This window comes from Sapajus apella, unplaced genomic scaffold, assembly GCF_009761245.1.
Source record: "Sapajus apella isolate SASKATOON/1434 unplaced genomic scaffold, GSC_monkey_1.0 scaffold23, whole genome shotgun sequence".
Taxonomy (NCBI): Eukaryota; Metazoa; Chordata; class Mammalia; order Primates; family Cebidae; genus Sapajus; species Sapajus apella.
Window position 1 is genome coordinate 566583 of NW_022436963.1, and position 12776 is coordinate 579358.

At 43.7% G+C, this 12776-nt stretch overlaps 1 protein-coding gene across 1 annotated transcript in view; it reads left to right on the plus strand.

The window, feature by feature from the left end:
* The window catches only part of ARIH2 (ariadne RBR E3 ubiquitin protein ligase 2), a 69171-nt gene that overhangs the window by 35895 nt on the left and 20500 nt on the right, over nucleotides 1-12776 (plus strand). Inside the window, exons 4-6 of the mRNA XM_032290641.1 lie at nucleotides 6968-7035; nucleotides 10420-10483; nucleotides 12756-12773. Coding sequence (XP_032146532.1) covers nucleotides 6968-7035; nucleotides 10420-10483; nucleotides 12756-12773 — 150 coding nt within the window. The remainder of the gene's footprint in view (nucleotides 1-6967; nucleotides 7036-10419; nucleotides 10484-12755; nucleotides 12774-12776) is intronic.

Genomic DNA, 12776 nt, shown 5'->3' on the forward strand with positions numbered 1-12776 from the left:
AATCCTACCTACTCGGGAGGCTGAGGCAGGAGAATCACTTGAACCTCGAGAAGCAGAGGTTGCAGTGAGCCAAGGTCATGCCTCTGCACTCTAGCCTGGGCGACAGAATGAGACTCCATCTCAAAAAAAAATAAGAAAAAGCATTCACAAATAAATATGACCTTTAATCCTCTGATTACATGTTGATCTAATAGAACTGCAAGTTTATTCTGAACACCACATTGGTCACATGTGTTCCAAGTCATTAGTCTTTTTTTTTTTTATTTTTCTTTTTCTCTTTCTTTTTTTTTTTTTTTTTTTTTTGGTGGCTAGTCAAGTGAAGGAGGGGGAGGGGAGAAGGAACAAAGAAATCTGTAACTGGTTGTGATCAATTAGTTGTAAACACCACTGTACTCGGACCAGCCTCTTTTTTTTTTTTTTTTTTTTAAGACAGAGTCTCACTCCGTTGCCCAGGCTGGAGTACAGTGATGTGATCTTGGCTCACTGCAGCCTCCGCCTCCCAGGTTCAAGCAATTCTCCTGCCTCAGCCTCCCAAGTAGCTGGGACTACAGGCGTGCCACCATGCCCAGCTAATTTTTGTATTTTCAGTAGAGACAGGGTTTCACCATGTTGGCCAGAATGGTCTCGAACTCCTGACCTTGTGATCCACCCGCCTCAGGCTCCCAAAGTGCTGGGATTACAGGCATGTGCCACTGCACCTGGCCAGTCAGCAGTCTTTTTTGGCTTACATTGGTTGTTTACCACCCTGGATCCATTTTTCTTTTGGAAAAGATTTGGCCTTTATTAGTTGTCTTGATAATAATACTTAATCCTAACTACCAACAGGTTGTTAACGCCTTGATAAAACAGCCCAGCAAGAGCTCCTCTTGTTTCTACTGAAAGGTTTTCTCTCCACAATTGAACAAATTCTGAAGAGTAACAAGGGGACAAGGGGCGGAAAGACTCAGTTGTGAAAGTGCTGACTGTGATAGATTCTAAATGGATTGTTGGGCTCTTTCGAGCATTAAAGACTAACTATGTGTCCGGGCGCGGTGGCTCAAGCCTGTAATCCCAGTACTTTGGGAGGCCGAGGCGGGTGGATCACGAGGTCAAGAGATCAAGACCATCCTGGTCAACATGGTGAAACCCCGTCTCTACTAAAAACTACAAAAAATTAGCTGGGCATGGTGGCACGTGCCTGTAGTCCCAGCTACTCAGGAGGCTGAGGCAGGAGAATTGCCTGAACCCAGGAGGCGGAGGTTGCGGTGAGCCGAGATCGCGCCATTGCACTCCAGCCTGGGCAACAAGAGCGAAACTCTGTCTCAAAAAAAAAAAAAAAAAGACTAATGATGTGAATATTAGTTCGTCCCTTAGAAAGCTCAGCTGTTTGCACTCAGATTTTTACCATTGATCTGGCTTAATATTGTTTAGATTTGTCTTGGCCCTCCTGCCAGAGGCCAAGATGGCTGAAGACGACTACTCTCTGGAAAACTGCTGGGGAGTTGAGGTGGGGTTCAGTTAGTTCTCCCTTGTGACCCAAATCAGGGAAAAGGTGGCCTCCCTGCTGAGACTACTTTTTAGAATATATTCTGGAGCATCGTTTTCTCATTGTTTTTCTCCATCTCTATGCTGCTTTTGCTCAGAGGGCTCTGAGGAATCTGGCTTTCCTATAGATCCTTCCTCATGTTCATTACTGGATGAGGTGCAGTAACACTGCATTTTCCCTTAGTGGTCTCAGAATTTCATCAGATTTGTAGTAGATTTTTGAGGGAGCCTCCAATCTTCTATGTACTATCAACCCTAATATGGGTAATTCTCTCCCTTCCTTTTTTTTTTTTTTTTTTTTTTTTTTAAAGAGGCAGGGTTGGCCAGGTGCAGTGGCTCACGCCTGTAATCCCAGCACTTTGGGAGGCCGAGGCGGGTGGATCACAAGCTCAGGAGTTCGAGACCAGCCTGATCGACATGGTGAAACCCTGTCTCTATTAAAAAGACAAAAAATTAGCTGGGCGTGGTAGTGCATGCCTGTAATCCCAGCTATTCAGGAGGCTGAGGCAGGAGAATCGCTTGAACCCAGGAGGCAGAGGTTGTGGTTAGCTGAGATCGCACCATTGCACCCAGCCTGAGCAACAAGAGCAGAACTCCATCTCAGAAAATTAAAAAAATTAAAAGAAAAAAAGACAGGGTTTTGCTGTGTTGCCACACTGGCTGTGATCTCAAACTCCTGGGCTAAGCGATTCTCCCACCTCAGCCTCCTGAGTAGCTGGGACCATAGGCATGAACCACTGTGCCTGGCAGTCACCACTGTCTTTATGTGGGGATCACAGGAGTGTCTCTTACAGAAGGCTGCTGGGAGATGCATACAGCTGACACTGATGTTGGCCAACTGTCCTGTGTGTGTGTGTGTGTGTGTGTGTGTGTGTGTGTGTGTACACTTAGGGTGTATTTGTACGTGTGTGTGTGTGTGTGTGTATATATATTTTTTTTTTTGAGATGGAGTCTTGCTCTATTGCCCAGGCTGGAGTACAGTGGCATGATCTCGGCTCAGTGTAACCTCTGCCTCCCCAGTTCAAGTGATTCTCTTGCCTCGGCCTCCTGATTTCCTGAGTAGCTGGTATTATAGGCACCCGCCACCATGTTCGGCTAATTTTTATATTTTTATTAGAGATGGGATTTTACCATGTTGACCAGAACTTAGCTGGTCTCAAACTCCTGACCTCAAGTGATCTGCCCGCCTTGGCCTCCCAAAGTGCTGGGATTATAGGCGCAAGCCACCGTGCCTGGCCTATCCTATATATATTGATGTACTCTTGACTGTTGGCATTAAAAGAACAGATTTACACCACTCCACTGTCATTTTTATAAGTAGTAAGCATATCTCCCTTCACATTATTTGTTCTCACCAGAAGTCAGCTCTGCTGGGATATTCTGAGTTGGTCATTAGTAGACTTGTCATCAAGAAGTTTTTGGCTTCAGTAGAGGGTTATGTTGTTATCTTTAGGTGAGCTCTACCTAGCGTGTTAATTCTGAGGCTTCATTGTGGCTGTAGGGCTGTTGAAATCAAGAGATCAGACAGTGTTAAACTTTCTTGACCTTTCTAATGAAATGGCAAAATTTTATTTTAAATCCACAGATTAAAGACATATCATTTAATAATCAGCATTTGTTGAGTGGCTACCCCTGTGTCCAGTCCATTTCTCGGCTTTGTGGATCTGTGAATCAGCCTGACCCCTGTTCTTAGCTTAAAGGGCCCACTCAAGCCATCTGTAGTGAAAAGAGGAGGCAGCTGTTGGACATGGTCAGAATTCGTGTGAGTTTCCTGGGTGGCTTAGTATCTTTGCTAGGACTTGGTGGTTATGCATAATGAGATAGAGAAGTCAGAACAGAAAGCATGGCATAAAGCTGATTGGGCCCTGCTGGGTATGAGAAGAAAGAAAAGGTTCCAGCGAGGTGGTCATCTAAAACATTATCACTTCATGTTTTTTAAAACTATTTATGAGGTAAACTGGCCTAGGTTAGAAATAACAGGTCAAAACTCCTGTGCTACAAGAGGATTACTCGAGACCAGAAGTTTGAGAGCAGCCTGAACAACATAACGAGACCCTGTCTCTGCAACAACAACAATAAAAAAAAAAAAATTAGCTGAGAATGGTGGTGTGGGCTTGTAGTCTTAGCATCTTGGGAGGCCGAGGTGGGAGTATTGCTTGAACCCAGGATTTCTTGGATACAGTAAGCTGCACTCCACTGCACTCCAACCTGGGCAACAAAACGAGACCCGGTCTCTAAAAAACAAAACAGAAAACTCCAATGCTGATCAGTAGTGGGATTGTGTCTGTGAACAGCCCTGCATTGCAGCCTGGGCAACACAGTATGACCTCATCTCTGTTTAAAAAAATAGATAAGGCCAGGCTATCTACGGGCTCATTCCTATAATCCCAGCACTTTGGGAGGCTGAGGTGGGTGGACCATGAGGTCAGGAGTTCAAGATTAGCCTAGCCAAGATGGTGAAACCCTGTCTCTACTAAAAATACAAAAATTAGCCGGGTATGGTGGCAGGTGCCTGTAATCCCAGCTACTCAGGAGGCTGAAGAAGAGAATTGCTTGAAGCTGGGAGGCAGAGTTTGCAGTGAGTCAAGATAGCGCCACTGCACTCCAGCCTGAGTGACAGAGTGAGATTCCATCTCAAAAAAAAAAAGATAAGGCCGAGCTCAGTGGCTCACATCTGTAATCCCAGCACTTTGGGAGATCAAGGCAGGCAGATCACCTGAGCTTAGGGGTTCAAGACCAGACAGGGCAACATGGAGAAACCATTTCTCTACAAAATGTAAAAAAATAAGCTGTACATGGTGGCTTGCTGTCCCAGCTACTCAGGAGGCTGAGGTAGGAGTATCGCCCGATCCCAGGAAGTAGAGGTTGCAGTGAGCTGAGATTACGCCACTGCACTCTTGCCTGCGCAACAGTGAGACCCCATCTCAAAAATAATAATTCTTTTAAAAAGCTATTCATACCCAAAGGCTATATTCAGCAGATGTCTTGTCTCTCTTTTAATTTTGTGATAGTGGTCTGTTGGGGACGAATAGCTTTGTTAAGGACACAGAAGAAATATCAGCCATAATTTGGGAAACCTAGGCCTAAAGTCTGCATAGGTCTCTGCAGGAAAATACTGTGGCAACATGCACGGGTCAGAGGCTACTTACTTTGTATGGAAGGAAAATAGGGACCCCCATCCTGAGTGAAGTAAGCTGTCTTGAGTCCTTGATTTTCTCCAGATGTACCTGGACTGTGGGACAGGAAGGCACTCACTGATTCCAAAGCCTCTGCTACTCATGTGCTGGGATGTGCCCTTGTTTAGTAGATGGGTACTTGTCTCCTTTCAGGAGTGATTTGAACGCTAGAAAGAGGGATCATGTGGTGTTCACTGTGTGTCTTCCCTCCCCTGCAGTTCTTATCTGTGGACCAGGCACATACTACCTTACAGGTCCATGGTAGCTCTTATTTAACTACTCAGTCCAGTGAGCAGAGAACCAACATTCTGTGTTTTCCTGGCACTCTAACCTTAAATACTAGTTTCTCCTTGTTTTAGCAGTACCCTCATGGTGTGTAGTGCTCTCTCTTGGAAGCCTAATCTAAGGCCTCCAAACACATCCCAGTCTTCTGTGGTCTTACCCAAGTCTTGACACTTAGGGTGTTTTGTAACTGGCTTACTTCCCAATTATGACTATAATACGTAGATGCTTATTTGCTTCTTTAACCTAACATTAAAATGTGAACTTCTAAGGCAGATGCAGTGGCGTGCACATGGAATGCCAGCTACTCGAGAAGGATAACTTGAGCCCAGGAGTTCAAAGCTGTAGTGTGCTATGATCACGCCTCTGAATAGCCACTGTATTCCAGCCTAGACAGCATAGCACAGCTCATCTCTTTATTTTAAACAAAACCAAAAAAAAGCGGCCAGGTGCTTTGGACATGGTCAGAATTCCTCTGAGTTTCCTAGTGGCTTAGTATCTTTGCTGGGACTTGGTGGTCATGCATAAAGAGACATAAAAGTCAGAATAGAAAGCATGCTTTCTGTAATCCCAGTACTTTGGGAGGCTGAGGTGGGCAGATCACTTGAGGTCAGGAGTTCAAGACCAACCTGGCCAACATGTGAAATCCTTTCTCTACTAAAAATACAAACATTAGCTGGGTGTAGTGGCACATGCCTGTAATTCCAGCTACATGGGAGGCTGAGGCAGGAGAATTGCCTGAACCTGGGAGATGAAGTGAGCCGAGGTTGTGCTACTGCACTACAGCCTGGGCAACAGAGAGACTGTCTCAAAAAAAAAAAAAAAGAACATCTTTTTATGTCAATAGACTTCTAAATCTTTTTTAATCACCACATAGTAGTCCATTGCATAGATCCGTCATATATTATTTATCTAACTCATTTTTGTCGGACATTTATTTCTAATTTTTTACCGTTGTAAGTAATCCTGTGGTACACATATCCTCTGTCATTTCCTCAGGGGGACTTACAGAAGTAGAATTGCTAGCTCAAGGCACCATCTGAGTTTCTTTAGTAGCTATAACTATGTGCTTTAAATGTCCCTAAGAGCATATAGGGGCCAGAAAGGCTGCCCACAAATTTTGAAATTTTCCTTGCAATTAGGACTCATTGGCTGCTGGGAATTCAGAGATTTTAAACTGAGTTTTGGGTTTTTATGTTTTGTTGTTTTCTGGTGTTTTTGTGTGTTTATGTAAACTCAGGCCTGGGGATTTTTTATAAGTAATAGGCCTAACTAGAGATGTACTTCCTGTGTACAACCTCATACAGCAGCTTGAGGGAACATATATGACTGACATGAAGGAACCTGCAGTTCTTTTGCTTATATTATTAATAGATGCTAGGTTGTTATTTACTATAGAATGGGTGTCTTTGAGTTTCAAATGAAATTAATTTTCTTGAAAGGTTCATTAATGAAAACAAAGATAGAAAATCGAGAGATCCATGAAATCACCAAGATTGTAAGAATGTGAATTTAGGCTGGGCACGGTGGCTTACGCCTGTAATCCCAGCACTTTGGGAGGCTGAGGTGGGTGGAACACTAGGTCAAGAGATCGAGACCATCCTGGCCAACAGGGTGAAACCCCGTCTCTACTAAAAAAAAAAAAATACAAAAATTAGCTGGGCATGGTGGCATGCGCCAGTAGTCCCAGCTACTTGGGATGCTGAGGCAGGAGAATTGCTTGAACCCAGGAGGTGGAAGTTGCGGTGAGCCTAGATCACGCCACTGCACTCCAGCCTGGTGCCTGGTGACAGAGCAAGACTGTCTCAAAAAAAAAAAAAAAAAAGAATGCGAACTTAAAAGATAAAGCAGAGAACCAAGAGGAGGAATTTGGTAATCCAGCCTGGGCTTGGCATAGACATTAATGTATACACTTCTCAAAATGTGAAATACTTTAAAAGAAAATGCAATTATAATTTGATTTTTTTTTTCTTTTTTCTTTCTAGGTATCTCATTCAGTTGCTAAACTTATATTAGTTAATTTCCACTGGCAAGTTTCAGAGATATTGGACAGGTAAGGTATTTGGGGGGAGGAGAGATAACGTTGCCCATAGCTGCCCTCTCCATGATGATGATTGTTTACCTTTTGGACTATATTCCAATGTGCATAGTATGTTTTTAAAACATTGGATTCTATTTTATATCCTCTTCTCTTAATATTTTGTGAACTTTTCCCCATGTCTTCAGTATATTCTTCTACCCCAGTTTTGTGTTTTTTTTTTTTTTTTTTTTTTTTTTTTTGGGACGGAGCTTCGCTCGTTACCCAGGCTGGAGTGCAATGGCGCGATCTCGGCTCACCGCAACCTCCGCCTCCCGGGTTCAGGCAATTCTCCTGCCCCAGCCTCCTGAGTCGCTGGGATTACAGGCACGCGCCACCATGCCCAGCTAATTTTTTACAGTTTTAGTAGAGACGGGGTTTCACCGTGTTGACCAGGATGGTCTCGATCTCTTGACCTCGTGATCCACCCGCCTCGGCCTCCCAAAGTGCTGGGATTACAGGCTTGAGCCACCGCGCCCGGCTACCCCAGTTTTAATACTAGCACAATATTCTATCATAGATATTCCATACTTTTTCTAAACCTCTATTGTTGGACGGTGAAGTTAATTCAGATTTTCTTTGCCATTGTTAATTTCTAATGAGTATCTTTCTAGATAACACATGCCAACATCTGTTACTTCTTTTGGATACATCAACTTGAGGATTGCATCATAGTACATGTCATATTTTCTTCAGAAAATGTAGGCTACTGGCCATACGTGGTGGCTCAACGCCTGTAATCCCAGGACTTTGTGAGGCTGAGGCGGGCAGATCACCTGCAGTCAGGAGTTTGAAATCAACCTGGCGAACATAGTGAAACACTGTCTCTACTAAAAATACGAAAATTATCCGGGTGTGATGGCACTCCTATAGTCCCAGCTACTCAGGAGGCTGAGGCAGGAGAATCACTTGACCCTGGGAGGCAGAGCTTGCAGTGAGCCGAGATTGTGCCACTGCCCTCCAGCCTGAGAGACAGAGTAAGACTCCATCTCAAAAAGAAAATGTAGGCTGCTTTACCACCACCACCTCTGCCAGCAGCGTATTTGAGTTTTTCATTCCAACTCTCAGAATTAGAGATCTTAAGATACAGACCTTAGAGTCTCAAGATGTAAGTTGTCAGGAAAAAGGGCCCTCCTCTGCATCCTCTGTAGAGCTTTCCTATGCTCACCCGCAGAGGCCTGTGTCCCATCTAGCACAGTATTTCTCATCCTCAGCATTATTGACATTTTAGGCTAGATAACTTTTCGTTGTAGGGGCCTGATCTGTGAGTTGTAGAATGTTTGGCAGCATTCCTGGGGTCTGCCTACTAGAAGCCACACCTCTAAGTCCTCGACAATCAAAATGTCTCTACACATTGTCAAATAACTCCTGGGGAGCAAAATTGCCTCTGGTGAGAAGCATCTAATACCATCCCTGCTTTTTCACACTGCAGTGAGTCTTTCTTTCTTGTATGTTATGATTTTTTTAAAAATTTTTGTTTTGAGACAAAGTCTCACTCTGTCTCCCATGCTGGAGTTCAGTGGCGCGACCTCAGCTCGCTGCAACTTCCACCTCCAGGGTTTGAGCGACTCTCCCGCCTCAGCCTCTCGAGTAGCTGGGATTACCGGCACTTGCCGCCACACCTAATTCTTGTATTTTTAGTAGAATTTAGCTACAGAGGAAGATCATGCCTTTCCTTCTCCAGGCTGAACACAACTGGGAAGGACATACCAGCCGGAGCAGCTCAGCAAAATCAGGAAAGAGCAGATTAGTTCCTGATTCACTAACTGCACTCATGCTCTGTACTCAAGAGTGGAATACATTTAGATGGAATTGCAGATGAGCTTCTGCCTTGCTATTGTACTAATGCTGAAAACTCTGGAAACACATAGGCTCTGGTAATAGGGTATATCTCTCACTACCCAAACTATTTCAGTATAACTCAGGAATGGAGATTTGGATGGCAAAAGATATTTAAAATACTACTGTGGGAATTAGGAATAAAACAGGCCCCTCAATAAGGATAGTGGAGGGAAGCATTCTGACTAGGTAGGGTAAACATAATCCTTTTCTCCTCCAATTCCTGGTATGTCAGAAATTTGTTGACCTGGGCTTTGTATGGCACTTTTATTGCTATGTGATAATTCTGTTTAAATGGAAAATTATTGTAGGTGACTCCTATCACATAATTTTTCTGGAGTTAAATATAGAAAGGAAATTGCTGGCTATAGCATATGTGTATTTTTGGCTTTGCTAGATAATTCCAGGCTGTTTTCCAGAGTGATTTACCACTTTACACTCTCAGTAGTGGTATATAGGTGTTCCTGATATTGTAAGACTTAAAGTTTTGCAGTTTGGTGGATGTAAATGACATCTGATTGTTTTTCATTTTGATATTTAGGAGATTGAGAATCTTTTCAGTGTGTGTGTGTGTGTACATATATATAAGTGTGTGTGTGTGTGTGTGTGTGTGTGTGTGTATATATATATTTTTTTTTTTTTTTTTGAGACAGAGTCTTGCTCTGTCTCTTAGGCTGGAGTGGAGTGCAGTGGTTCAATCCCTGCTCACTTCAGCCTCCACCTCCCAGGTTCAAGCGATCCTCCTGCCGTAGTCTCCCAAGTAGTTGGGATTCAGATGGGGTTTTGTTTCACCATATTGGCGAGGTTGTTCTAAAACTCCTGACCTCAAGTGATCCACCCACCTCATCCTCCTGAAGTGCTGGGATTACAGGCATGAGCCACCATGCCCAGCCTTATACATATAATTTTTTTTTTTTTTGAGATGGAGTCTCGCTCTGTCTTCCAGGCTGGAGTGCAATGGTACAGCCTCGGCTTACTGCAACCTCCACCTCCCAGGTTCAAGCAATTCTCTTGCCTCAGCCTCCCAAGTAGCTAGGACTACAGGGGCATGCCACCACACTTGACTAATTTCTGTATTTTTAGTAGAGTCGGGGTTTTGCCATGTTGGCCAGGTTGATCTTGAACTCCTCACCTCAAGTGATCCTCCTGCCTCAGCCTCCCAAAGTGCTGGGATTACAGGCGTAAGCCACCATGCCTGGCCTAGAAGTTTATATATTGAATCATCTTCCACTTTATGACTTGGCTTTTGACTTTAGTGTTTTCTGATGAATGATGAACTGAGGTTCTTAAATGTAGCATAACTTATCAGGATTTATGTTTTTTTATTTTTCCTTTATATTTCACATTTTCTGTCTTGAGAAAAAAAAGTCTTTATACTGAGATAAAAGGAAGCTTAGTTCTGTGAGAAAGTAGAGGCAAAGTGCTTCATTGTGACCACAAAACATGGTAGTCCTGTTAATGTGCAGGGGTAAAAATGTCTTTAGCTTCTAATTTCCTTCATTTCTGCTTTTTGTTTTGTAGATACAAGTCCAATTCTGCTCAACTGCTCGTTGAGGCCCGAGTTCAGCCTAATCCATCAAAACAAGTGAGTGTCTGCTACTTGAATGAGGCTTCTAATTGCACATGACTCTTGCTGTGGCGTGCAGTGTCATTAAGAACTATCTTTGCTTTGTTTATAGTTCAGTATGCCCACAATATTTGTTCTAATATTGCCTTAAATCTGTTATGGTTTGAAAAGTTTCCTGATAGATAAGGAATAAATAATTGCCTGTCATTGCGCCCTCTCCAGCCTCACTTTCCTCTCTACATTTTCAGCCTGCACTCCATTCCTTCTGGGTGCTTTTGGTGTTTCTGAGATTACCTCATACCTATTCTGTTCTGTTTGTGCCTTCCCTTCCTAGAATGTCCAGACTCTGTCTCCACCTTTGCTTATGGGAAGGGAAGTCACCTTTAAAGACCCCAGTCCAGCCAGGTGCAGTGGCTCACGCCCATAATCCTAGCACTTTAGGAGGCCAAGGTGGGCGGATCACTTCAGGTCACAAATTCAAGACCAGACTGGCCAACATGGTGAAACCCCATCTCTACTAAAAATACAAAAATTAGCTAGGTGTGGTGGTGCATGCCTGTAATCCCAGCTACTTGGGAGGCTGAGGCAGGAGAATCGCTTGAACCTGGGAGCTGGTGGTTGGAGTGAGCCAAGATTGAGCCACTGTACTCCAGCCTGAGTGACAGAGACTTCATCTGAAAAAGAAAAAACAAAAAACAATCTAAGCCACCTCTTTGACAAAGCCTGTCTCCTGGGTCATTCCCCTGGAAACTCACCTAATTATGTCTATAAACCTTTTTTTTTTTTTTTTTTTTTGAAGGTGGAGTCCCCATCTGTTTCTAAGCTGGAGTGCAGTGGTGCATTCTTGGCTCACTGCAGCCTCCACCTCCTGGGTTCACACGATTCTCCTACCTTAGCCTCCTGGGTAGCTGGACTACAGGTGCGTGCCACCACGCCCGGCTAACTTTTGTTTTTTTTTTTTTAAAGATGGGGTTTCACCATGTTGGCCAGGCTGGTCTTGAACTCCTGACATCAGGTGATCCACCCACCTCGGCCTCCTAAAGTGCTAGGATTATAGGCGTGAGCCACTGCGCCCAGCAAGTTTTGTATTTTTAGTAGAGACAGGGTTTCACCATGTTGGCTAGGATGGTCTCCATCTCTTGACTTCGTGATCCACCCACCTCAGCCTCCCAAAGTGCTGGGATTACAGGCGTGAGCCACCATGCCTGGCCTATATCTATAAACTTTTACATGTGCATTGTCGTGATTAACTCATATCGTTTTAACACTTCTACTGTAGATGCTGTATTTAAACAATGCATAGCAATTTCCTGTGTATCTAGGAGCTAAACGAACATTTGTTGAATGTTTTTTATATGAGGACCATGCCAAAAGAGATCTTGGAAGGCAGAATTGGGGCTCAGATCACCACATAATTTCTGCAGCCTCTTAGGACAAAGGTTTCCAGAAACAAAATAGATAAATATGAGAATCCAGTTCTTTTCCTCAACTTGTTTTTTTATATTCCCAGTAAACCAAAAAGAACCTAATGCTCTAGTAACCATTGGTTTGTGGTTTTAGACAAGGTCCCCACATTGTCTTTCTCTGCCAGATTGTGTGGCATGGTATGGATTCTGGAGTTCATGCTCTACAGTTATTTGCCCACATTCTAGAAGAGTTTCTTCCCTAGTCGGTATCTCCACATTCCCTCCCCCTAGATTAATAACATGTGACATCTGGTGTATTATGGATGAGTTGTAACTTGGTAAAGGCTGTAGTATTTTGTGGTTTGGGCACATCGATGTAGTAAAACCACTGTCCTTGACCAGTAAAACTACAATGTTGGCTGTTAGAAGCTTTATAGACTCATCCTCTAATAACCTTTCTGACTGGGTTTCTAGTAGTTGTGAGGGGCAACTCTGCTGTGCTTAACGGGTAATTTACAAAAGAAATCTGGTAGCTTCTAAAAGAAGTTGGACTAAATGACCTCTAAGGACCTTGGCAATTCTGAAACCCTGAATTTTTCGGTCTGCCATTATAAACCATTGTAAGTTATCATTTCAGTCTTCTTTCGGCCTCTGAATCCTAGTGACTTTGCAAGCCCAGCTCAGCTGCTACCTCCTTCAGGAAGCCTTCCTAGTATATACTTTTAGCTTAGCACCCTTGGGACTCAGAGTCCACATATTGCAATTGAGCTTTGATAGTTGTTGCAGGGTAAGGATCACTTCCCATGCACCCAGCTGTATGAGGTACTTTTATGGCCTCCTGCTCCTGACTCCCCTTTGGCTCATGTGGCTCTACTTCTCTCCAGGTTTCCACATCCCATCCCCCT